The sequence below is a fragment of the Hyperoodon ampullatus genome (assembly GCF_949752795.1).
Source record: "Hyperoodon ampullatus genome assembly, chromosome: 3".
Taxonomy (NCBI): domain Eukaryota; kingdom Metazoa; phylum Chordata; class Mammalia; order Artiodactyla; family Ziphiidae; genus Hyperoodon; species Hyperoodon ampullatus.
The window spans coordinates 33,395,475-33,422,809 of record NC_136916.1 but is presented as its reverse complement, the minus strand read 5'-3'; the positions used below and the strand labels follow the sequence as shown (position 1 = coordinate 33,422,809).

At 41.3% G+C, this 27,335-nt stretch overlaps 1 protein-coding gene across 3 annotated transcripts in view; it reads right to left on the bottom strand.

Moving 5' to 3' along the window:
• The window catches only part of ARNT2 (aryl hydrocarbon receptor nuclear translocator 2), a gene marked incomplete at both ends in the record, with an annotated part of 188,741 nt that overhangs the window by 38,875 nt on the left and 122,531 nt on the right, over positions 1–27,335 (bottom strand). For all 3 annotated transcript variants that reach the window (XM_079699491.1, XM_079699492.1, XM_079699493.1), the window contains 3 exons: positions 2,654–2,728; positions 5,317–5,451; positions 7,592–7,668. In XM_079699491.1, coding sequence (XP_079555617.1) covers positions 2,654–2,728; positions 5,317–5,451; positions 7,592–7,668 — 287 coding nt within the window. The remainder of the gene's footprint in view (positions 1–2,653; positions 2,729–5,316; positions 5,452–7,591; positions 7,669–27,335) is intronic.

Genomic DNA, 27,335 nt, shown 5'->3' with positions numbered 1-27,335 from the left:
AGGAAAAACGAGGGACTGAGAAGGTTAGGGGACCTTTCTCAGCTAGGGTCGTCACTGACGGGGTCTCTGAGGTGACAGGAGTTAAAACCTAAAAGATAAGAGGTGTCAGTCACGTGAAGAGTGAGGGTCAGAGGAGACACGTGCAAAGGCCCTGAGGTGGGAGAAAGCATAATGTGTTCAAGGAACCAAAAGAAGGCCAGGGTGGCCCATGTGTAGTGAACACATGTGGATGAGACATGCAGGGCGAGGTTCCTGCAGCCGTGGTGAGTAAGGGGCTTGGACCTGCTTCTAGGTGCACGGGAAAGCCGTCGGCACTTTTCAGGTAAAGATGTGGCAAAATCTAATTTACGTTTTCAGAATGGTTTGGCCTGGGACAAGAGTAAGAGCAGGGAGACCAGCCAGGGAGCTGTTGCCAAAGTCAAAATGAGAGAGACGGACGGGTGGCCTAGGCAAGGTCAGTAGGAGCGAAGAGAGGGAGAAGGGGGCGGGTTACGGGCGTCTCTTGAGGTGTAACAGGAGCGCTCGACGGGCTGGATGTGTGGAGGGAGATGAAGGGAGGAGTGAAGACTGTTTCTTGGTTTCTGGCCTTTGCAGCCAGAAAGACAGTGGTGCGAGGGAGATTGTGGGCTGTGAGAAGAGAATCGAGCATTCTATGTTTGAAGGTTAATGGGCATTGAGTGCAAGGGAGGGGTACGTGCCTATATATCCGCAGGCGATGGTCTGGACTGAAGTCATCCAGTGGATAAAATCGCCTGGGAGAGTCTGTTTCTGTTTTGTAAATAAGTTCATTTATATCATTAAAAAAAATTAGATTCTGCCTATGAGTGATATCATACAGTATTTGTCCTATTTACAAAACAGAAACAGACTCACAGATTTTGAAAACGAACTTATGGTGACTAAAGGGGAAACGTTGGGGGGGAGGGATAAATTAGGAGCTTGGGATTAACGTATGCACACTACTATATATAAAATAGATAATCAACAAGAACCTACTATATAGCACAGGGAACTCTCCTCAGTATTCTGTAATAACCTATATAGGAAAAGAATCTGAAAAAGAATGGATACATGTATACTTATAACTGAATCCCTTTGCTGTACACCTGAAACTCACACGACATTGTAAATCACCTATACTCCAGTGACATTTTTTTTAATGAAAAAAAAATCGCCTGGGGGATATTAGAGAGGAGGTCAGTAACGGAGCCCTAGGGCATCATGGCTTGGAGACGCAGGCAGAAGAGGGACGACAAAGCAGTCTGACAGGTGGAAAGAAAACCAGGAGCTGGTGATGTCTGGGAAGAACAGAGCGGAGCGCGCAGGGCGCAGGAGGGGTTACGCGTGCACGGGAGGCGTGTAATTGGAGCACTAGATCTATTTGTGCAGACATATCCAGGCCTTTAATAGGAGAGCTCAGCTGTCAGAGGCCCTCATTCTGAAACACTTGTAAAGCAGAATGTCAAGGACTTATTCTCTCAGATGAATGACGAACTATTATTCCCTCTTCAAAGGTCACTTAAAGGCCCCTCTGCTGTAACATTACCCGTCCTTTTCTTTGCGGGGGCTGAAGTGAGTCGCTGGAGCCCTTTGAGAAACTGGCTCTCTCTCTCTCCTCCCAGGTGGACCCGGGCTCAGGAGGTGGCAGGTCCTCAGTGAGAAGCCTGGTTCTCTCGCTGACTGCCCACGTGACCCTAAGGTGCTCTTCCTGCACTGAGCTTCACTTGACTCACCTGTAGCATGAAGATAATAATGCCCATCTCCTGTGACTGTCGTGAAGATTCAGGAAAGCAGTGTGTGCGAAAGGGATCTCCATAGCGCCTGGCACATAGTAGGTGCTCAATAAACAGCAGCTGACCACAGTGATGCTCGGGATGCAGTCAGTAGTGTGGCCTTCCTCTCAGACCCTCACGGTCATCCTCAATCCTTCTCTCTCCTTCACTGTCTCTATCCAAAGCATCACTAACCCCGCAACCGCCTCCTCTGCTGCTCCTACCTCATTTCAGGTCTCACCACCTCTCACCTGGGCAACTGAAGCAGGCTCCCAATTTGTCTTTTGTTCCAGTTATTTCGTACCCTTGTCTCTTCTGCATACCTGGGCTGCCAAAATTATTTTTCAAAAACACTGCTCCACTTCAAATCCTCAAGGGAATCCGCACTTAAATGACTCAGGAGAGAATTTAAGTGCCTCACAATGGCATATGAGGCCCTTCAGAATTTGGCCTCACCGGCCTCATCTTTGACCACTGCCCACCTCCTCCCCACAAGCCGGCCAGTGTCACTCCAGCCGTGAGGAACTACTCATCACTCTCCCAAAAAGCCATGCTCTTTTGCATCTCAGGGGATGGCCCCTCAGTCTAGAATGTCATTTCCTCTCTGCTCAACTTTCAAGACCCATCCCAATTGCTGCCTCCCCTCGGAGACCGTTCCGGCCTCTTCCCCACACTGTCAACCTCTCCCTCCTCTGCTCTTCTCCCATGAACAGAAATTCCTTCCTGATGGTCTACCATCCCCCTTGGACTGCGAGCCCCTTCACGGCAGGGGCCCTGACTGATGCCTTCGGTGGGACCCTGCTGGCCTGCCTGGCACATCGAAGGACTACATCTGTGTGTAGCCGGCTTCTACGTCAGCTGTAAGTGAGCACCGGTGGTACCTGCTGAAAGCTCTCCCGCAGATGGCTCTGGTCCTCAGAGTGGCAGAATTCCAAAATGTCCTTTCCTAGAAGATCCTAAATAAAGAGACAAGCTTTAATAATCTCCAATTCCACGTTTCATTTTTTTATATCTCACTGTTAGACGAGAGCGTTCACATACACCCCCTTCAATCCTTTAGCTCGCACCATCATTAGGGGAAGAAAAGTGGATGCAAATTTTCTCTTTGAGCAATCATGGAGCTGGCATCTGGTACGCTATCCTCAGTCCTTTCGGCATATTCAACACCGACTTCTAATTTTGCTAAGGCATTTAGAACAGCAGTTTCAAAATACAATTTTATTTTTGTTTGCCTTGGAGAGGCAAACTGCACAGGCAAACTGTAATAAACATATTTTAATAAATAAAAAGAACGCAAATGATAGCATGAGGACAGATGTGTTGCCTATGAAAACTGGAATTGTTTAAATGGGGAAACTGCAGCTCTCTCGTGCCTGGAGAAATGCTGTTATCATAAAATAACTGCACTTGCTAAAAGCCTGTTTACTACCTATCTTTGCTCCTCTATGTTTTATTCAAAGGACTCAGCATTAACCCCAAACGAAAGTGTTTTGCAATGAAACCAACTATAAAAAGATAAACCGTCAAAAGGCAAATGCGTTATAAGAAAGTGGTCCAGTTGGAAGGGCCTTAAATGGCAAAGGATTTAAACTAAGTCATCGATCAGAACCCAAATCAGCAAATGGCTTCAGTGGGAGCGGACACTGACAGTGGAAAGGAAGTCTTATTTGTGTGCCAAAAAGCATCTAGATGCTCATGGAAGGTGCCAGTGGATAAATGGATCTGGCTGGAAACAGAGGGCCATCAGAGGTTATAGTGATTTTGGAAACAGATTAATTTTCCCCATCATTCCAATCCAAAATCTGAACTTTGCATCAACCTAGAGATGTAGAATTATATGAATGGTTCCAATATTTCAATTTGGTCTGTTCTAAAATATATATGTGGGCTTCCTTAGTGGCTGATAAGGAAACTGGGGCTCAGAAATGTAAAGAAAGTGGTCCACTCTTCCCGTTAGTCCAGGGTGTGGCCAAGGCAGTTTGAAACATTTTAGACTCATTGTACTCATGACCTGGAAGGATCTGTGAAATTAACTCTACATGGGGGACCTTCCCTGGTGGCGCAGTGGTTAAGAATCCGCCTGCCAATGCAGGGGACACGGGTTCGAGCCCTGGTCCAGGAAGATCCCACATGCCACGGAGCAACTAAGCCTGTGAGCCATAACTACTGAGCCTGTGTGCCACAACTACTGAATCCCACGTGCCTAGAGCCTGTGCTCTGCAACAAGAGAAGCCACCGCGATGAGCCCGCACACTGCAACAAAGAGTAGTCCCCGCTTGCCACAACTAGAGAAAGCCCGCGTGCAGCAACAAAGACCCAGTGCAGCCAAAAATAAAATAAATAAATTTATTAAAAAATATATATATAATTAAAATACCCATATCAGCATATCCCAAACTTTGTTCCTTTTTTTTCTTTCTTTTTTTGTTCAAATGCTTTTTATTTTGAAAATTTAAATCTACAGAAAAGTTGAAAGGGTGGTATAATAAACACCTGTGTGTTGTTTAGCTTGATTCATCAATTGTCAATATTTTGCCACATTTGCATTTTTCTCTTTCTTTCATATATATGTAAACATAAATATAAAAGTGAAACATAAAATATACAGAAATGAAATATCTTTCATATACACATATATTTTTTAAAGTTTTGTTGAATCATTTGAAAATAATTAGCAGAAATCATGACACTTCTCCCTGAAATATGTATCTCATAAAAATGACACCATCTCACAAATCCATAATATACCCTATTATGCCTAAAAAAAATCAAGTTATTTGATAAAATCACCCATTATTCCATACATATTAACATTTCCTCCCAAATGTCCTTTATAAGTCTTCAGGTTGAGGACCCAATTAAGGGTCTTACATTACATATTAATATAAAATAATTATTAATTAAAAATTAATTAAATTAAATTAAATTTAAAAATTAAATTAAAATTAAAATTAAAATTAAAAATTAATATAAAATAATATTACATATTATTTTATCTCTTTGGTTTATCTTAATTTGGAACAATCTCTCCTGCCTTTTGGTGTTTCTCATGACTTCTGTGTTTCTCACGGACTTTTTTTAGATAAAAGGCCTTGAAAATGTACCCCCTGTAAAAAGAGTTTCCAAATACATTTGAGAAACAAGCAGTTAGACAAAATTAATTGAACATCTTTAAGACTTTTCAGCATCTTTCACACTAATATACTTTTAAAGTTTCTAAGGAGATTTTCCGTTTGGTGTTAATAAAACTTAATTGATCAGAGAGCCTCTTTTTCATAGAGCATCTTAACTCTAGTTTGAGAAAAATCATTTAGATTAAACGAAATGGTTAGGACAAAAAATGCAAGAGTTAATTTTAAGCAGTGCAGTGGCATACAATGTTCTTTTTTGCTTTGGAAGGACATTACTGTACCCAGGTAGGGAGATGGATTTTTATCCTGTGTTTCCCTATATTGTGATGTACAATATCTTGAACAAATGTAGTAGGTGCATTTTAAGTAAAACTAAATCTCTAGCTGACTGCCATGAGCTCAAAACCACCTACCTGGGGTTGGTAGCCAATCACACTGATGCATCTTGGGTCCACAAATGTGATGATCCCGTCAGAGTTATGCCGGGATAAGAATTCCGTTGGCACCGACATCCCGCTCATGTCCATGCACACAGGAGAGCTGGTCACCTGGATGGAGAAATCCACAGGGAGGTGGTGATGGAGACTGAGTTAGAGAATGGGAACAATCCATGTGGATTTTTAAAATAATTAATTAATTAATTAATTTGTTTATTTTTGGCTGTGCTGGGTTTTTGTTGCCGCGTGCAGGCTCTCTAGTTGCGGTGAGCCAGGGCTACTCTTCGTTGCGGTGCGCAGGCTTATTACGGTGGCTTCTCTTGTGGAGCATGGGCTCTAGGCGTGCGGGCTTCAGTAGTTGTGGCATGTGGGTTCAACACTTGTGGCTCACGGGCCCTAGAGCGTAGGTTCAGTAGTTGTGGCACACGGTCTTAGTTGCTCCATGGCATGTGGGATCTTCCCGGACCAGGGCTCGAACCCGTGTCCCCTGCATTGGCAGGCAGATTCTTAACCACTGCACCACCAGGGAAGTCCCCCATGTGGATTTAATTTCACAGATCCTTCCAGGTCATGAGTACAATGAGTCTAAAATGTTTCAAACTGCCTTGGCCACACCCTGGACTAACCGGAAGAGTGGACCACTTTCTTTACTGACCACTTTCTGAGCCCCAGTTTCCTTATCAGTCCCTGGGAATTAGGAAGCTGTAACCTCATAGGGTGGTTGTGAGGTTCAGAGAGACACTGCACGTCAAACCCTGGCACAACACCTGGCACACAGCTGGTGCTCAGAAATGTTAATACCCTTCCCTTCCCCCACCTTCCTGTTACTAAGGATGGGAAATGAGTCTAAGGAACTGGTCAAAATATTTGGAAAGTCTATATTTGTGAACTGAATTTACCCAAGTATTCTTTCTTCCCCACTTGCAAGGAATAACCAATGCTTATCACATGTGAATGGAATAGCTTGTTCATCTGTCTGAAAATGGTAAGACCTAGGAAACCAGGGATGTGAAAGGTCAGTGTCCTCTGAACTACATCTGTCATGGCCCCTTCATCAGTACGGAGAAGGTCCTCGATGCCACAAGGAGAAAGACTGAATGGCTACTGTGTGTGCCAGGCGTGAAGCCAGTGGACTTTATATACATTATTCAGCATATCTAATTCTCAAAAGATTAAAAAGACACATTTTTTGCCCTTGAGGAGCTTGCAAGGAAGGGGACTGCCCTCAACTAACTATACGAAAACAGACAGTGAAGAATCATAACTGACATATAAACCTAACGCCAGGCGTGTAGGGAGGAGGGGATGATTCATTTTGACTAAGCAGATAAGGAGTCATTTCACTGGATCTTGAAGGATGAGGAAATAGGAAGTAAACAAAAGGAGAAGGAGTTGTAAAAGGAGAAGAAGGGAAACAAGGAAATACCAGGCGGAAGGAACAGCCCGTGGACACCTGCAACGGTGGGGAAGTGCACGGTGGGCTTGTGGAAAGGGCATGCTGTGGTTTGGGAACAGGGCATGAGGGGGGAGGGAGGAGGTGGGGCTGTAAGATGAGTGCGTGCTTTATCCTGCAGACGATGGGGCGACATTCAAGGGGATTAAACAGGGCTGTGAAACAACAAGGTCCTACTGTGTAGCACCGGGAACTATATTCAGTATCTTGTCATAACCTATAATGGACAAGAACCTGAAAAAGATATATCTGTCTATGCAATGGGTTGGCCAAAACGTTCGTTCGGGTTTTTCCGGAAAACGTGAACGAACGTTTTGGCCAACCCAGTATCTATCTATGTGCTTATGTGTCAATCTATGTATCTGTCTATCTATCTATCTATCTGTTTATCTACCTATATTTCTATTTATCTTTCTCTATATATCTGAATCGCTTTGCTGTACACCTGAAACCAACATGATATTGTAAATCAACTATACTTCAATAAAAAAATTTTTTTAAACCCGGGTGTGATGTGAGCAGAGCTCAACTTCGCAGTAACTGGCGCACATGTGGGGACGGACTGACTCAGGCCCTCAGTGAAGCAAGGACAGCTTGCTTCTGCTGCCCCCAGCTCAGAGTCCCTGCCCCCCTTCTTCTCCCAGATGCAGCCTCATCCTTCTCCCACAGAGTGAGACACAGAACCCAACCATACTGAGGACACAGGAGGTCGAAAAAGGCATCCAAACCTACAGGCTCTTGCTCTTTGCAATAATAAGCTTTCCCTGGAGATCAAAAAGGCTGTGAGCTTTTTCTTACCTGGAGTCTTCCAATTGCCACAAGGCAATATTTACTGCTTTGTCCCACGTCGGCATCTTCTTCAGGTATGGTCATTCCTGAAATGAGAAATGCCAGAGTCATCAACGACATGTCCAAGATGAATCGAAAAGGGGTAAAAGTGTCCATGATTTTATGTACACAATCAAAGATACAGATCCACTGTTGATCCTGCAGGGTCTGGGAAGCTGCCCATGAATTCACCACCCCTCACTCATTCCCTGCTCCTCTTGGCCTGATGTCTTTTTTTTTTGCGGTATGTGGGCCTCTCACTGCCGTGGCCTCTCCCATTGCGGAGCACAGGCTCCGGACGCGCAGGCTCAGCGGCCATGGCTCACGCGCCCAGCCGCTCCGCAGCATGTGGGATCTTCCTGGACCGGGGCACGAACCCGTGTCCCCTGCATCGGCAGGCGGACTCTCAACCACTGTGCCACCAGGGAAGCCCTGCCTGATGTCTTTTGATAATTTCATGGTACATTATCATCTGCATCTGTGGATGATGCAGAGGGATTTAAGGAAGGTGAAACAAATTATTCATTTATACATTTGCAAAACTTGGCTAAAGCACTTGGTTATAAGAGAAATTTTGATAAGAAGTGTATAGGGGCACTTCAAATTATGTAAATATTTCACTTATCTGTTGCCCAAAATCAAATACCATCAGAGGCAGAATCATAAACAAAACAAAAAACAAAAACTAAAACTCACCAAAACCAAAATGACTAACTTGCCAGGCAAGAGAACATAACCAGTGTTCACTCTTCTGTTGTAAAGCCAGGGTTTTCGAGGGATAGAAAGGAGAAACTGGGCTTCCCTGGTGGCGCAGTGGTTGGGGGTCTGCCTGCCGATGCAGGGGACACGGGTTGGTGCCCCAATCCCACATGCCGCGGAATGGCTAGGCCCGTGAGCCATGGCTGATGACCCTGCGCATCCAGAGCCTGTGTTCTGCAATGGGAGAGGCCACAACAGTGAGAGGCCCGCGTACCGCAAAAAAAAAAAAAAAAGAAAGGAGAAACTGGTGATGGGAATGATGATTAAGCGCTAAAAACCAGTGCTCTGGATAGGAAGGAATTGGTTAAAACAATCCTCACTGTTGTTGGTTAGAACTGTTGTAGTGAAACAAGCATTCTGCTCTGATATCTCCTAGACAAGAGCTGTTAAGTAGAAAATTCCCTTTTATACTGCATTAACATACAACATAAGTATTTTCGCACTAGGTCAGACCGAAGGTTCACGGTGATGGAATCACACAAGCACAGTGACAGCCCATCACTACAGACTGTGAAGGGAGTGTTAACACGACTCTAGCTGTAAGGGCCAGAGAAATGTCACTCCCTCCTCATCCCCACCACCCTCTTCACACTCCTCTCTGCCTCCCTGCGCCCCCTCCCCCGCCGGAGGTAACCAGCCCCTTAGGTTTCTGCTTTATCCTTTGCTGTATTTGTTTTGCACAAATGAGCATCTGTCTCCTCTTCTCCTATGAAGGGCAGTGCACTGTAGATGCTCTTTGGGGCTTTGTTTATTTCACTTCACAGTATGTCCTGAAAGACACTCCATGATTATTCATAGAGCTCTTCCTTATTCTTTTTTCAGAATTGCATATTGCTGCATTATGTAGAGTAACCAAGGTTGAATACTACCACTCTCTTATGTACGAACATTTAGGTGTTTCCAATACTTTGTAACTACGAACAAGGCTGCGAAGAATAATCTTGCGCACACATATTTTCTTAAGAATTGGAGGTGTAGATACACCCAGAAGATACACCTACCCTAGAAGTGGGATTTCTAGGTTACAAGGTAAGTGTATATGTATGTAGTTTTGTTAGGTGTGGCCAAATTCCCCTCCAGAAGGAGTGTACCAATGTGCATTCCCACCAACAAGGTATGAGAGGCCTTTTTCCCCACTCTTGGCCAACAGAATATGCTGTCATATGATTTAATTTTGGTCAGTTGGATAGGTTAGAAAGAGTATTTCAGTGCTGTCTTAATTTGCATTTCTCTAATTATGAGTGAGTCTGCACATCATTTCATATGTTTGAGGATCATTTTTGTATCTTATCTTTTAGTGAATTGTCTATTTGTGTATCTTCCCCATTTTTTTAAAAAGGTTTTCTTTTTTTTTTTTTTAATTTATATACTTTATTTTTTGCTGCGTTGGGTCTTCGTTGCTGTGCCTGGGCTTTCTCTAGTTGTGGTGAGCAGGGGCTACTCTTCATTGAGGTGTGTAGGTTTCTCATTGTGCTGGCTTCTCTTGGTGCAGAGCACGGGCTCTAGGTGCACATGCTTCAGTGTGGCGTGTGGGCTCTGTAGTTGTGGCTCACGGGCTTAGTTGCTCTGCAGCACGTGGGATCTTCCTGGACAAGGGCTCGAACCCGGGCCCCCTGCATTGGCAGGTGGATTCTTAAGCACTGCACCACCAGGGAAGTCCCCTCCCCATTTTTCTATTGGGATTTTGATCCTTTGCCCCTCAATTTTCAGGAGTTCTTCGTATATCAGGCATATTAAGCCTTTGTGGTATATGTTGTGAATATGTTCTCCCGGGTGGTCCTTTGTCTTTTGACTTCCCTTACGATGATTGAAAAAATTTATAATTTTTATGTAGTCAAATTTATCAATCTATTAACCCTAGTATCTGAGTCATAATTAGAAAGCCATTTCCTACACCAAGGTTAAAGAGAAAGTCAGCCATGTTTTCCTCTGATATTTTATGGTTTCCTTTTTTACATTTAGATCCCTAATCCATTTGGAGCTATTCTTGTGTAGGGGTGTGAGATATATTGGATTTAATTTTATCTTTTTCTAAATGGCTATCCAGTTGTCACACTAACATTTATTAAAAGTGCAGTGATTTGAGATGCCACCTTTATCATACTATAAATTCTAATATGTATTTGGGTCTAATACTGGGCTTTCTCTTCTATTCCACAGGCCAATTGTCTATCAAGCATTAGTACCACAGGATTTTAATTACAGAGGATTTATAGTATCTGGCAGGGCTATTCCTCCCTTGTAGTTTTTCTTTTTCATTGTTTTCTTGTCTATTCTTGGACGTTTATTTTTTCACATGAACTTAGTATCAACTTATTTAACTCCATAAATAGCTTGCTGTTATTTTTATTAGGACTGCAATAAATTTATAAATCAACTTCAGGAGAACTGACATCTTTATAAAGTTGAATTGTCCTACTCAAGAACAGGGGATGTTTTCCATTTGTACGCCTGCTTTTGTGTCTTCCAGACTGTATTAAAAATCTCCTCATATATACTTGTACTTTGTATACTTATGAAAATTCCTAAGTACTTAAATTTTAAAAAAAATTTAAGTGTAATATGTCATTTATACTTAAATTAAAAAAAATTTAAGTGTAAATGACATATTAGTTTCAGGTGTACAACACAGTGACTTGATATTTTATAAAATGATCACCACAATAAGTCTAGTTACCATCTGTCACCTTAAAAGTTGTTACATTTCCTATGCTGTACGTTACACCCCTGTTACTTATTTATTTGATAACTGGAAGTTTGTACCTCTTAATTCTCTTTACCTATTTCACTCTCCCCCAACACCCTCCCCTCTGGCATTCGTTTATCCTCTGTATCTATGAGTCTGTTTCTGTTTTATCTTGTTTATTTGTTTGTCTTGTTTTTTGGATTCCACATATAAGTGAAATCATATGGTATTTGTCTTTTTCTGCCTGACTTATTTCACTTAGTATCAATATAATACGCTCTAGGTCCAACCAGGCTGTCACAAATGGCAAGATTTCATTTTTTTTTTATGGCTGAGTAATATTTAGTTGTGTATATATACCACATCTTTTTTATCCAGTCATCTATCAATGGACACTTAGGTTGCTTCCATATCTTGGCCACTGTGAATAATGCTGCAATGAACATAAGGGTGCATATATCTTTCTGAATTAGTATTTTCGTTTTCTTTGGAAAAATGCCCAGAAGTGGAACTGCTGAATCAGATGGTAGTTCTATATTTAATTTGTTGAGGAACCTCCATTTTGTTTCCATAGTGGCTGCACGAATTTACATTACCACTAACAGTGCATGAGGGTTCTCTTCTCCACGTCCTTGCCAACACTTATTATTTGTTGTTTTTTTGATAATAGCTATTCTGACAGGTGTGAGGTGATTATCTCCTTGTGGTTTTGATTTGCATTTCCCTGATGATTAGTGAGGTTGAGCACCTTTTCATGTGTCTGTTGGCCATCTGTTTGTCTTCTTTAGAAAAATGTCTATTCAGATCCTCTGCCCATTTTTTAATTGGGTTGTTTGCTTTTTTGATGCTGAGTTGTATGAGTTCTTTGTGTAGTTTAGATATTAACCCCTTATCAGATATATCATTTGCAAATATCTTCTCCCATTCAGTAGACTGCCTTTTCATTTTAATGCTAGTTTCCTTCTCTGTGCAAAAGCTTTTTAGTTTGATGTAGTCCCATTTGTTTATTTTTGCTCTTGTTTCCCTAGCCTAAGGAAACATATCCAAAAAAAAAAAATTGCTAAGATGGATGTCAAAGAGCATAGTATATTTAGTTCACAGAGTTTTATGGGTTCAGGTCTTACATTTAAGTCTTTAATCTATCTTGATTTGTTTTTGGTATGGTGTGAGAAAGTAGTCTAGTTCGATTCTTTTGCATGTGCTGTCCATTTTCCCAACACCATCACATATATGTACGTAAGCCTTGCTGGCCTTCTATGCCAGATGTCTGGGGGCTTGTCTTCCTGATGCAGGACTCTCAGTCCAGGGAGTCCGAGTGGGGCTTGGACCCCTCATTCTATGGGGAGAATTTCTGCAATTGTGATTATCCTCCTGTTCATGGGTCACCTCCTTGGGGATGTGGGTCTTGACTATATGGCATGTTTGCCCCTCCCACCCATATTACTGTGGTTCCTTCTTTATCTCTTTAGTTGTGGAAAATCTTTTCTCCTAGCCTTCAGGTTGTTCTTATTGGTAATTGTTCTGTAAATAGTTGTAATTTTGGTGTGCCCGTGGAAGGAGGTGAGCTCAGGGTCTTCCTACTCCCCCCATCCTAAGTATTTAACCTTCCTTCCTGCTATTATAAATGGGGTTTTCTCTACCCTTATGCCTTCTGTGTATTGTTTATGTATACAAAGACTATTGACTTTTGTATATTAACTTTGTATTGTGTTACTTCACTGAATTATTGCTTCAGTTAATTTTATCATTGATTCACTGGGCTTTTGTAGGTATATTATCATATAATTTAAAATAGAGATAGTTTTCCTTCTTCTTTACACAGTTTTTGCCTCTGATTTCTCTTGTTTAATTACATGGGCTAATATCTCTATTACAATGTTGACTAGTAGTAGAGATAGTGGGCGTTCTTGCCTGGTTTCTGATCTTAGTGGAAATGTCTCAAGGGTTTCTCTGCTAAATAAGATACCTAAAAAATTATCTCTGAATTACTGTTTGGCATTTTTGAAAATCTCTTTAATGCCTTGCTTCATAGTAGATAGCTGTATTCTATTATCTGCTGTGCATAAAGTCTGTTACAATATGTTGTTTTACTTGAGGAATATGAAGAAAATATAGCCTCACATGGAGGCTAGTGGGAGGGGAGAGAAGTTTTTTAAGGTAATTATTGATATTCTTCTTTGATATTTTCCTAAACCTTGACAAGTGATAGTTTCTTAAAGGTTAATTGAAATGTGATTCACTGACTATATCAATGAATTTTTCATACTCTGTTACATGAAAATAGATTGGTCAAACACTTTGACTGGATCTTTTACCCATACATGATTTTGAACATCATGTATTGGTCATTTGGAAAATACTGGTTTACCAAATTACACAGATCTTCTAAATGTTGACACATTACATTATACAATATAAAAAAAATCACACTTGTTAATTTCACCATGTATTGCATCAGAAAATATGGTTAGGTATTGGTCATGATTATGGTGGTGGCTACAACTTTTCCAAAATTCAAATTTTCACTAAAAAGTTTGAATTTTATCACTGACAACAAATACTATCAACTGCTTTCCTTGAAGTGACAGGCTCATTTTAACTTTTTAAGAAAACTATCTGCCAAACACACAAGTTTGAATAACCATAGTTTGTTGTCATTCTTTCAAGTAAAAACATGGTGTTTGTGAAAAAAGCAGCTAGTTCAGCTCACAACTCAAACAACTGCACAAGCGCTTTTCCTTGACACAACCAGCATGCTTTGGTATGCAGCAGAAGTCACTTTATATATACTGACAAGTTCAGACTTTAATACAATTAATATTATTAATATTTTTACTTCTTCATCAAGGACATTCTCAAGTGAAACCAGCACTTTTAAATTAAATTTTGAAATTAATTTTTCCTGCAAATGCATGGTGATAAACCCCAAGCACGAGAAATGTGAAAATTACACCAGGGCACGTCATAAATGTCTCAAAACCAGTGATGAAGAGAAAGTCTTCAGGACTTCCCTCGTGGTGCAGTGGTTAGGAATCCGCCTGCCAATGCAGGGGACACGGGTTTGAGCCCTGGTTGGGGAACATCCCACATGCCATGGAGCAACTAAGCCCATGCGCCACAACTACTGAGCCTGTGCTCTAGAGCCTGCAAGCCATAACTACTGAAGTCCGTGCGCCTAGAGCCCGTGCTCCACAAGAGAAGCCACTGCAATGAGAAGCCCACACACCGCAACGAAGAGTAGTCCCTGCTTGCTGCAACTAGAGAAAGCTCACGCACAGCAACAAAGACCCAACACCACCAAAAATTAATTAATTAATTAATTAAAAAGAATAAAAAAGAGAAAGTCTTCAAAGAATCCAGAGGGGAAAAAAAGAGACATATTTACATACAAAAGAACAAAGATAAATATAACAGCTGATTTCTTGTCAGAAACAATGTAAGTAAGAAGATAATATTTTAAAGTATTGAAAAAAAAACCTGTCTACTTAGCATTCTATATCAAGTGAAAATATCTTTCAAAAGTAAAGGTGAAATAAAGACTTCTTCAGACATACAAAAGCTGAAATAGTTCAGCACCAGCACACCATCATTATTAGAATGTTAAAACCATCTTTATGCCACAGGAGAAATAACACCACATGAAAATATGAATCTACACAAAGGAATGAAAACCACTGGAAACGGTAACCATAAGTAAATATGTAAGTTTTTTTGCCACACCATGCGGCATGCAGGATCTTAGTTTCCTGACCAGGGATTGAACCCAACCACCAAGGAATTCCCAAGATTATTTTCCTATGAAATAAATCAGTAACGTAAAAGCCAGGAGGGGAAAAAATGGATGCACACTATTGTGAGATTGTTATACTGTACGTGAAGTGGTATAATATTGCTTGAAGATAGACTCTGATAAGTTAAGATGCATATTATAAGCACTACAGCGACCATTAAGATACCAAAACAATTTCAGCTAATAATTCAAAAAAGGAGATACAATGAAATCATAAAAAAATTCCAAAAGAAGGCAGGAAAAGAGGAAAAAGGGAACAAAGGACAAATAGGAACACAGAAAATGATACATAAATGAACCATAACAATAATCACATTAAATATAAATGGTCTAAATGCCCCAATTAAAAGGCCAAGTTTATCAGACTGGATAAAAAAGCAAGACTTAACCATATGCTGCTTAGAAGAAATACTAAAGAACTAAGTTCAAGCTGATTTGTGTCTTAGATGGTTTTTAAACCCTCTTGGGGGTAGTATCCATATTCTACAGTTTCACTTCATGGGAAGTTCTCTAGCATGGTATATGCCACTGACAATATATGACACAGAAGTCAGGGTCCTGGAGCCACACTGGCTAAGCTCCATCTTAGCCTGCATTAAACTGAGGTCTGTGTGACGTCTCTGCATCCACCCTGGGAGAGGCCTCTACGTGCTACAGTGCTCATGAGTGGTACGACAACTACTGTCATTGACTGCAGTTCCAGAAATTACTTGAGAAGGAAGTTAAAGTGTTAGAAGACTGAATGCACTGATTCACGTCCTCCTTCACTGATTTGTTCATGCCCATCTTGATAAACAGTCTTATTCAAGAGAGGACTGCAGGAGAAACAGTGACTGTAAGCAACCGTCCCATCCACTCTTTTATCCTCACCCTCTCTCCACGCCCAACTCTTCTTCCACTGAATTTGGCTGACAGTGGAAAAAGTCTCGAGGGGCCACTTGATTCACACCACTCCTCAGGTTCTGTGGTCTAAACCAAGTTCAGATCCGAGTTTTCCAAATCCTAGTTTTTCCAGAAAATGGACAAGTGGGTATCTTGGTTTAGGGTCAACCCAAAAGCAGAGCCTAAGATAGGACTTTAGTGCAGATAGTTTACAGGGGAAGTGAGTCCAAGAAAGGAGGGGCGAGCCAGTGAGGAGAGTGAAAGAGAAAAGGAAGAAAAACCAAGATCAGGGAAGCGCCTCCACGCTCTGGGCTTTGCCTACAACTGGGCCAACTGTGACCCTTGCAGGGGAGTCCCTGGTGCAGAGGAGAAAGACACCACATCTTTTTTTTTTTTTTTTTTTTAAATATATTTATTTATTTATTTATTTGGTTGTGCCGGGTCTTAGTTGCAGCAGGCGGGCTCCTTGGTTGCAGCAGGCGGGCTCCTTAGTTGAGGCATGTAGGCTCCTTAGTTGTGGCATGCATGTGGGATCTAGTTCCCTGACCAGGGATCAAACCTGGGCTCCCTGCATTGGGAGTCTTATCTGCTGTGCCACCAGGGAAGTCCCAGACACTACCTCTTGACATGGGATGCTGTCAGCCTGAGGTGAGTCTGAGCTCGCCTGCTGCATGCAGCTGAGGCTGAAGTGCCGGAGGGCACCAGTGGTGTCTGTTAGAGTGACCCAGCCTCTTCTACCCTCTGCTTCCTTGTCTGAAATGGGTATGAAATAGCTCACCTCATGCTGTGAGGCTTGAATGAGAGGATGCGTGGAGTCCCCAGCCCAAGGCCCGAATGTCAGCTTCTTTCTCGCTTCCCTGACCTCACTCCCCAACTGCTGGCAGCAGGTACATCTGTGGGCAGTGGGCACAGATGCATCTTTGTCACACTTAGGATGAGGGTGCAATACCATTGGCCAGAACAGGAAGCAGAGAGGACGCATGAAGAAACCATGTTTTTCTGTTCTATCCTTTGGAGGAATTGGGCAGGATGAGGCTCTCATTGGATGATACTTGAGACCATCTGCCTAGAGATATCACAATCCATTTGTTGATTCATTCTTTATTCCACCAGTTGACTGAGAATTTTCGCAGATTTTTAAAAAATAGCCACAAATGCTCTTTACGTATCTTCTATCAAGAGTTGAAGTTAGATTTCCTTGTGACTACTTTGACCAATAAAATACAGTGGAAGTGACACTGTTTGACTTTTAGACAAGGGGTCCCCGACACTGAGAAGGAGAGATGGGTCATCCTTACTGCACCCTGTGTCAACCCCTGGCCCACAGAAGCTGCGAGTATAAATAAAATAGTGGTAGTTTTATCAATAAAATAAAATAAGGTGTCTCAGTTAGAAGGTGCATCAGTCTAGAAGTGTAGAGGAAGAGAGTTGATGGGGGCCCAAGCTACAAGTCCTTTAAGTGTATAAACAGGCTCATTTGTAAGAAGGCATTTTGTTAAAATAATCCCTTGGCTTTGCACAAATGAGGTGGAAAGTTGTGACTTATTAAATAAATAGTTTTGGCCTTCACGTGGGCAAGTAATCTTTAGTTGTGAATGAGATCCAAGTTTGTGTTTGCGAAATTTCCAGAAAATCTTCAGTAAACCCAAACTTCCTTAAAGGAATTTATTTATGTGCCTGTCTGAAGGTTCTCCTTAAGACATTGGACTCAGTTTTCCCATGAAAGGGTCAGCATCTAACACAGTGGAGACAAACATTTGTAAAGGCGGCTCTGACACAATCCCACGAGCAGCTGTAGGGACCCAACTGCCGAGAAAGCTATGATCATCGTTGCTCAGACTACCAGGGTCTGGAGGTGGCTGCGGATGACCACAGGAAGGCAGGGGCAGGCTCTGGCACTGGCAGGTGGAAAGGATTCGGGATCAAGCCCTCACATGCTTTTCTGATGAAATGCCTCTGACAGGGCAGTGATGTACAATCTCCAGATTATCATCCAGGTATTTGGATTTTCTCTATTTTCCAAGCGTTGCTTGGGTAATACTCTCAAGCTACACATGATCTTTTAAAGTGGTTTTGGCTTTCAGTACTCAACAATAAAAAGACAAATATCCCCAATTAACAAAAGGGCAAAGGATCTGAACATTACTCTCAAGAAAGTATATGAATGGCTAGTAAGCATGTAAAAAGATACTCAACATCATTAGTCATCAGGGAAATGCAAATCGAAACCATAATGAGATACCATTTCATACCCTTTAGGATGGTTCTAATAAAAAAAATGCAATAACAAGTGTTGGTGAGGATGTGGAGAAATTGGAACCCTCATATACCGCTGCTGGGAATGTAAAATGGTACAGTCCGTTTGGAAAACAGTCTGTCATTTCCTCATGAGGTTAAACACTGAGCTACCATATGACCCAGAAATTCCACTCCTAGGTATGCACCCAAGAGAAATGAAAACATAACATCCACACAGTCACATGCTCATGAATGTTCACAGCAGCAATATTCACAACAGCCCCAAAGTGGAAACAATCCAAATGCCTGTTAACTGATGAATGGATAAACAGAATGTGGCAAACCAAGGCACTGGAATATTATTTGGCAACAAAAAGGAAATACTGACTCATGCTACAACATGGAGAAACCTTAACAACACCATGCTAAGTGAAAGCAGTCAGTCACAAAAAGTCACATATTACATGAGTCGATTTATATGAAATGTCCAGAACAGGCAAGTCCACAGATACAGACAGTAGATTAGTGGTTGCCTAGAATTGGGGGGAAACAAGGCATAGCGGCTAATGGGTATGGAATTTCTTTCTAGGATAATGAACATATTCTAAAATTATTTCTAATGATAGTTGCAAAACTATGTGAATATACCCCAAACCACTGAATTGTACACTTCAAATTGTACACTTTATGATATGTGGATTATATCTCAATGAAGCTGGTACATAAACAAGATTTTGAAAAAAAAGGGAGTAGGAATAAGGGGAGTAAAAAAGCCACTCATAAGACCTACCACAAGAATTTCAAAAGTGATGTCTTGGTATATTTCCATCCAGTCTTTTTGGAGCAAATTTAGAAAACTATAGATAAATAAAAGGACAAACATTAAAACTTAACCTTAATTATGTTAATATCCTTATGTCCTTTACTGTGTGTATATGTATATATTAAAATGTCTTTTTTTTCTTATATTGTTTTATAATCTACTTCGGAAACTTTCCAGCTTACTGAGAAAATCTTTCACTGTGTTGAAACATTTTTGTGTTTTCATTTTTTCTTTGTATGGATGTGCTGTGATTTGTTTAACCCAATTTCTCTTATACTTAATGCATTTAGTTTTTCCCCAGTTTTTCACACACACAAGAAATACTTGCATCCTTCTAGACAAAATCTTGGAGCATGTCAATGATTTCTTTAGCATAAAAATCCTTGGAGTGAAATTGCCAGCTCAAAGAGTACAAATGGTACTTTATTATTAGTTGTATTTGCTTCTCTCTGATTTTCTTTGAACATGTATTTGTTTTCCATTTGTTCTTTTAGGGACAGCCTGTACGTGATTTTTGCCATATAAAAGTTCTGTTTGTGGGTTTTTTCCTCATTGATTTAAAAATTCTTGTTATATATTAAGAATACAGGACTTCCCTGGTGGTGCAGTGGTTAAGAAGCCGCCTGCCAATGCAGGGAACACGGGTTCGAGCCCTGCTGCAGAGCAACCAAGCCCGTGCACCACAACTATTGAGTCTATGCTCTAGAGCCCACGAGCCACAACTACTGAGCCCGTGTGCCACAACTAGTGAAGTCCGCGCGCCTAGAGCCCCTGCTCCGTAATAAGAGAAACCACCACAATGAAAAACCCGTGCGCCGCAATGAAGAGTAGCCTCTGCTCGCGGCAACTAGAGAAAGCCCACGGGCAGCAAAAAAGACACAACGCAGCCAAAAAAAAAAAGAATAGATATGGGTCTCATATAAGTTACTTTCTATATTTTTTTTCTTTAAAGTGTTTTCCTTGTTTATTTCTACAGAGAGTATAAAGTATAGATAATCAAAACTGTCAGTTTTTACTCTGTGGTTTTTGCCTTTGGGGGTCATTCTTTGAAAAGCACAACCTTTATCCTAAGATTATGTAAAATATTCACCCATATTTTCATACAGTACTTTTATAGTTTCATATTTACCTTTAATAAATCTAAAACTTATTTTTGATATGCTGTATTTCATGGTTTTCCAAATGATCAGTCAGTTGTCCTCAAACTATACACTAATTTTTTCCTTTCTAACTGAAAATGCATCTTTCATCACACACCACATTTCTAAAGATACGTGGGTCTGTTTTAGGTCTTTTATATTTGTTCAGTAATTGGATTTATAAAATTCATTGATCACATCTTAATTATTTAGGCTTTAAAAAATATTTTCACATATGGTAAGGCAATTACTCCCCAGTACTCTGTTAATCAAAATTTTATTAGCTACTTTGGGGCTTCCCTGGTGGCACAGTGGTTTAGAGTCCCCCTGCCGATGCAGGGGACACAGGTTCGTGCCCCGGTCCGGGAAGATCCCACATGCTGCAGAGCGGCTGGGCCCGTGAGCCTGCGCATCGGAGCCTGTGCTCCGCAACGGGAGAGGCCACAACAGAGAGAGGCCCGCGTACCGCAAAAAAAAAATTTTATTAGCTACTTTTATATTTATTTGACCGTATGAATTTCAGAATTAATTTTCATTTCAAAGAAATCCCATTGGGGCAATTATTAAAACTGTATTAAATTTATAGATTGGTTTAGAAAAAAACTGAAATCTTTGTAATACTTAAACCTTTATATCAAAGAATACACGTGACTCTCCACTTAGCTATATTCATATATAATTCGCATATTAGCTACATTCATATCCTTCAATATTATTTCGTAGTTTAAGTGAAGAAATCTTCTACAATATATTTCATGTTAATGTTATTAGCATGTATTTTAAATTGTTGCTATTTTTATAGATGGCTATTTTTTCATATGCTATTGTCTAATGTGATACTGACTTTTTTAGTATTTCCTAAATAGCTTTGTATTCAATTTTCTAAAAGATTTTCAGTAGATTGGATTTGGTTTTTCAGGTAATCATATCATTTGTAAGTAATGTTAAGTCTATCATCATTTTCTTTCTTTTCTTCCTTTCAAGTAGTTATGCTTTATTTCCTTTCCTTTTAAAAAATAAATTTATTTATTTATTTTTGGCTGCATTGGGTCTTCATTGCTGTGTGCAGGCTTTCTCCAGTTGTGGCACGCAGGCTCAGTAGTTGTGGCTCGTGGGCCCTAGAGTGCAGGCTCAGTAGTTGTGGTGCATGGGCCAGGTTGCTCCACAGCATGTGGGATCTTCCCGGACCAGGGCTCGAACCCATGTCCCCTGCACTGGCAGGTGGATTCTTAACCACTGTGCCACCAGGGAATTCCCTATTTCCTTTTCTTATTTTATTGTCTGGAGTAAAATTCCAAAACAATGTTGATTAATAGAGGTGATACTGAGCACTCCTCTCATATTCCTCATTTTAATTAGAACCCTTCTAATATTTCACCATTCTGCAAGATATTGATTGTGGGTTTCAGATATTTGTTTTGTCTGCATTAAGGAAACATCTTTCTATTATTGGTTTACAAAGACTTTTTGTTTGTTTGTTTTTGTTTTTGTTTTTGTTTTTGAGGTACACGGGCCTCTCACTGTTGTGGCCTCTCCCGTTGCAGAGCACAGACTCCGGACGCGCAGGCTCAGCGGCCATAGCTCACGGGCCCAGCTGCTCCGCGGCATGTGGGATCCTCCCGGACTGGGGCACGAACCCGTGTCCCCAGCATCGGCAGGCGGACTCTCAACCACTGCGCCACCAGGGAAGCCCTACAAAGATTTTTTATTTTAAAAAATTAATAGGTAAAATTAATTAGCTCTCCTCCTTTGATTAATTATATTAACAGATTTCCTAATGTTAAAGCACTAAGGTAGTCTTGTAATTAATATGTATATTTGTAATTAATATGTATACGTATAACTGTTAATTTGATTTGCTAACAATGCATTTAGCATCTGTATGTTCGTAAATGAAATGGGGTTCATTGTATTCTTTTTTAAAATGCCCTTGTCAGTTTTTGTATCAAAGTTGTGCGAACTTTAAGAAACGAAGCAGTACACTTGCTATCTCTTCCTATGCTTTTTAAGTGTCTAAATAATTTGCTCATAAAACCTCTAGGCCTGGCACCATTGGGGAGAGCAGTTTTTTGTCAGCTTTTGCAATTTCTTGCCAAGTTTTGATCTCCTCTCATTAAAAAAAAAAACAAAAAAACCTTTCTTTGATTCAATTTTCCCAGAAATTAGCTTTCTTCCCAAAGATTTTAGCATGTATCAATCTAAATTATGCACACTATGTTTATAAGTTTTTTAACTTTCTCTGATAAATCTCTTCACCCTTAACATGCATTTTTTTCTTTCTTTTTTAAAAAAAAATTAGGAATAGACTTGTCAGAGGTTTTCTCTTTTACCAGTCTTGATGAATAACTATTTATCAGTAGGATAAAAATTTTGTTTTCTAGTTTAATTTGTCTCATTTCTCTTTTTTCATTAATTCTATCCTTTTAGTTTGCTCATGGTATTTTGTTATTCTTTTTCCATGTTTGTAAGTTAAATAAGTTCTATTTCATAAGTTAAATTCCTAATTCATAAGTTAAATACCTAGTTTTCCCACACTTAATAAGAAAAGCATTTCAAGACACAACTTTCCTATAAACACTGTTTTGGCCACATCCACTAAGTCTTGATATGGAATGGGGCCATGATTGTTAATTACAAAACAGTCTTTAATGAGAGTTTAATTTTGATTTCCATCCTGCACCAAAAGTTAGTCAGGATAGGTTTCTTTGTACAAATACCACAACTGGTTTACCTTTTCATAAAGACACAAGTTGTATGGGATTAGGGGCCCACACTACTCTGGTATGATCTCATTTTAACTTAATTACATCTGCAAGGACTCTATTTCCAAATAAGGTCACATTCTGAAGTACTAGACATTAGGGCTTCAACACATGAATTTTGTAGGGGGACCCATTTCAACCCAAAACACCTCTGTGAATACTCTATTCTTGGCCTTTCTGACAGGTTAGACATGACACAAACCTAGCATATGAACTGGGAGAACCCCTTCCTATACCCACGACAAGTGTCACTAATTGGTTATGGTATATTTTCCCACTAGCTATTGAAGCAGACCCAAAACAGTTCATCAAAGTGGGCCATAAAATAAAACGTATTTGCCGCTTCTGTTTTCTTAGCTTAGTGTTTTATTATAAAATTGTACAACTTATTTCAATAGTAATGATTAAATAACAAATTAAAATAGTGGTATTAGTAAACCTGGGTTCCTTCTGAGTAGGTACTGCAGGGTACATGAGCGGGAGATGCAAAGAGAAATTTAGTCACCAAACACTCACCAGGCCCGCTTTGTGTTCTAAGCCCTGTGCTCAGTAGCTTAAATAATACAGAGATGCATACGATCTGGTCCTTGCCTTCCAGGAGCACTGTTATAAGCAGGGAAGACAGACAGATGCAAAAAAGCTATAATGAAAAGTTCAACATGACACAAATAGCTTGGCTGGGAAGTTGCTGGGAGAATACTGGTGAAGGCTTTATAGAAAAGGATTCATCAGAATTGGGTGTGTCTGTCTGGTGGGACCGGCGGAGACTGGGGAAAGATGTCTCCAGGGATGGCATCAGGGGGAGGAGGGTGAAGTATGGTGTCTTAACGAGTTGGGCACAGTTCCATATAGCGTCAAGGCTCTGAGTCCCATGAAATCAGGGCAGAGGCTCCAAATAAATGTTTCTCATGTAAGAAAAAAGCCTACCAAAGCACCTCATCCATCAACAAATTATATGTTTATCAATCTCAGCAAACCAGAATAAGGTCTCTACGCAGCCCTAACAGACATGTCAAAGGCCGTTCACTACAGCCCGGGCACTTTACTCTCAGGAAAAGCTGTCAGTTCCCAACTCACAACCTATTTTATTCCCTTTGCCCATGATACTGACAAGTTCTGCTGTTTGGTTGTCTAGACCATGAAGGATGAGAACCAGCAATTTGTGATTGGATAGGACAGTATAAAAATAGGCACATGGAAAGTAAGACGAGTTATCTACCAGGAGGTGAACTTGAGGACAGCGAATCCTCACAGAGCATAAAAAGAAACAAACAACAACCCAAACAAACAACCAACAAAACAACAACAGCCGCAGGGGAGGCAGCAGTGGGCTGAAAAGTCCTGAGGACATCTTTGAATTGTCCTTTCAATTCCCATCCAGCTCTGGACCTTTGTCATGCCAGCTCTGAATCATCTGGGAAAAAGATGAGAGCATGTTCTGGGCCTCTCATTTAAGCAGAAAAAAAAGTGTTGTGCAATGAAAGATACTGCAAACAGAAGTAGAAGATAAACGACAGGCCAGAAGAAAATATTTGCAACATATAGTAGACAAAGGATTAATATTCATAATATTATAAAGACCTCCTACAAGTAAATAAGAAAAGCACAAATCACTCTGCAGGAAAATGTGCATATACCATGAACAAGCAACTCACAGTAAAATACAAGTAGTTGATATACCCAGGAAAGATGCTCAACTTCACTAATGAAGACAATCCAATTTAAAATATGTCATCTGCACCCCCGCCAAAAAAACCTATCAGACTGGCAAAACTTACAAAAGAATGAAAACATTCAGAGCTGGTAGGAGTGTGGAAAAATGGACACGCATCCTGCCTTGTAAGGTAATTTGATGATATCTATTAAAATGTATTTTATTCCACTATTCCACTTCTGAGACTATCCTGCAGAAACACCAGAGCTCATAGGCAAAGAATCATGTGCAAGGATATCCACTGTGGTATCTATTGCAAGAGCCCCAAACTGAAAACGGTCTTTTTAAAAAAAATTTTTTTTTGGCTGCACCATGCGGCATGCAGGATCTTAGTTCCCCAACCAGGGACTGAACCCATGCCTCCTGCATTGGGAGTACAAAGTCTTAACCACTGGACCGCAAGGGAAGTCCCTGAAAACAATCTTAATGTTCTAATTTGGGGAGCAGCTGATGGAATATTACACAGGCATTTAAAAGAATGAAGTAGTGCTATATGTACTAACTTGGAAACATTTATGATATCCATGAAAAGTAAAAAAAAACACACACAAAAAACAGGCTGTGTAATAAAATATACATATATGAGCTCCATTTCTTTAATATAGAGAAAAATATCTAGAATAAGAAGCACTGGGGTGTTATGAACTGGTTCTTGGGGGTAGAACCAGGGTGGAAAGGGAGACTTACTTTTTACTTCACAACCCCTTAAAATTTTTTAAAAATGGGTTTTCAGGTGAATTTGACTTTATTTTTAAAGATTTTATAGATCTTCTCGAATTCTTTAACAAAGATGGTCTGTTTTATAGTAATAATAATAAAAAGGTGATTTAAAAAAAAAAGGCTGAGGGCTTCCCTGGTGGCGCAGTGGTTGAGAGTCCGCCTGTCGATGCAGGGGACGCAGGTTCGTGCCCCGGTCCGGGAAGATCCCACATGCCGCGGAGCGGCTGGGCCCGTGAGCCATGGCCGCTGAGCCCGCGCGTCCGGAGCCTGTGCTCCGCAACGGGAGAGGCCACAGCAGTGAGAGGCCCGCGTACCGCAAAAAAAAAAAAAAAAAGGCTGGCACATGATGTTTGGTATTTAAAAAGGTGGGCTTCACATACCTGGGAAATTTTCCCAGTTTGCACCTCATTGTCCAACAAGGTCAGAAACATGAGCATGGCGTACTTAACTTCAGACTTTAGAGCTCTGCTCTGATTACCAAATTGAGGGAAAATGCACGCGATGATGGTGGAAGTTTAATTCTCAAACATTTGGTAGAGATGCAACTCTTCTTGCCAAATAAACTGCCATTAAGTCATGAAAATTAACGTGCATCTTCTTTTGCCTAAAGGGAAAGTTGTAAATGAGTATTTTCTGTATAAACTTGGACTCGGAAGACAGAGCTTCATTTCCAGTAAATTGTAATCTGTAAACAAAGGGCTAAGGGGCTGTAACAATAAAGCTGCACTGAGGTACAGCGGAGACATCAGGAGAAAGGAATTCGGGGGCATGACAGCCACCCCTCTCCCAGCCTTGGTGTCACGATGGGTGCAGAGAGGAGTGGGCCATGAGGTCCCCCAGTCCCCCTGCCCACTTCGAGGCCCCTGAGTCTGTGTTATCTTCCCTGACAGAGGAGGGATTTCGATGGAAAGCAGTGGGTTGTGTTCCAAAGGAAGCCAAGGACATTGAACCTCTCATCCTCTCTGTAGTTTAGCTGTGGCACTTCACTGCTATTTTTAGCTTTCAGTTATAAAAAGTTCAGAGATCAATGACATGCTCCATTGACTAGCATCTCCCCCATTTCCACCTTTTAGAAGCTGGAAATCCTCACCAGGGCCGACCAGGCATCTAGAAGGTACGGCTGTGTCTAGCAGTCCACCTGCCACCCATCCCCGCTCTAGGGCTACACCATGGCTCCAACTTCTGGTCACCATACTTCTGTCTTGGGCAGGCTGGGGACTGGCTGGCACCAAGAGTTCCTCCATGACTTCAAAGTTTGCTAATTCATCATTCACCACAGCCGGTCCCCCTTGTGGCCCTCACATCCCGATTCTGCTATCCCCTCTCACCACCATCAGTGTCTTGCTGCATTCTGCTCCACAGTCTTCCCCCCATGAAGACCAGCCTCCACCTGGCCTTGCTCATGTTTCTCAAAACTATCCACCTCCCAAATAAGTTCCTTCTTCTCAGTCCTTGGGAACCGTACTCTTTGCAACTGAAGATGGGCACCCTTGGCCGTCTACCTCTCACAGGCTCTGTGATCTGGCTGCTTCCAGGGCACCTCCCTGACTGTGACCCCCTCCCCAGGAGAAGCTACTTCTTCCTCCAACAGCCCCTGGTCACAGCCCCTGGTCCCCTTCCAGACGCTGCCTACACACAACCCTCCCGTTACCAGGGCTCCAAAGACTCTTCTCCCAACAGGTACTCCTACCACGCTTTCCTCTTCAGCCCCGCCTCTCCCTGACTGTGGTCTACTCTATCGCTACTTTTGTCTTGCCAAAGCACAGCCTTGACTGTATTTCAAGCCCCTTTTCCAAAAACCTCAAAGGCTCCCCACCCGTCACCAATTTCAGGGCCATTCATTCCACCTGTGAAATTGATTCTAGTGACTACTCCCTGGAAAACACATCTCAGAATCTGTTCTGGTGCAGCTCACCCAAGTAAGAATCTGGACAGTGAGGAAGTGATAAGTGATACGAAGGGCAAATAGGTTTGACAGAAGAATAATATGACTTTCTGTTACAGGCTGGCTGAGCTCTTCTTCCTGTCTTGCCCTGCAGTGTACTGGCCACCATGAGGGTCTTTTAGAAAGTGGTCTATGGCCTAAGCACATGGAGCAAAGAAGGCACTTACATCCTTAGGAGAGAATTTTTCCAGGCACAGCAGTTGAACACTGTAGGTTACCTCTCAATCCAGGAAGGTAGGCAGTTTCTTTATATTTG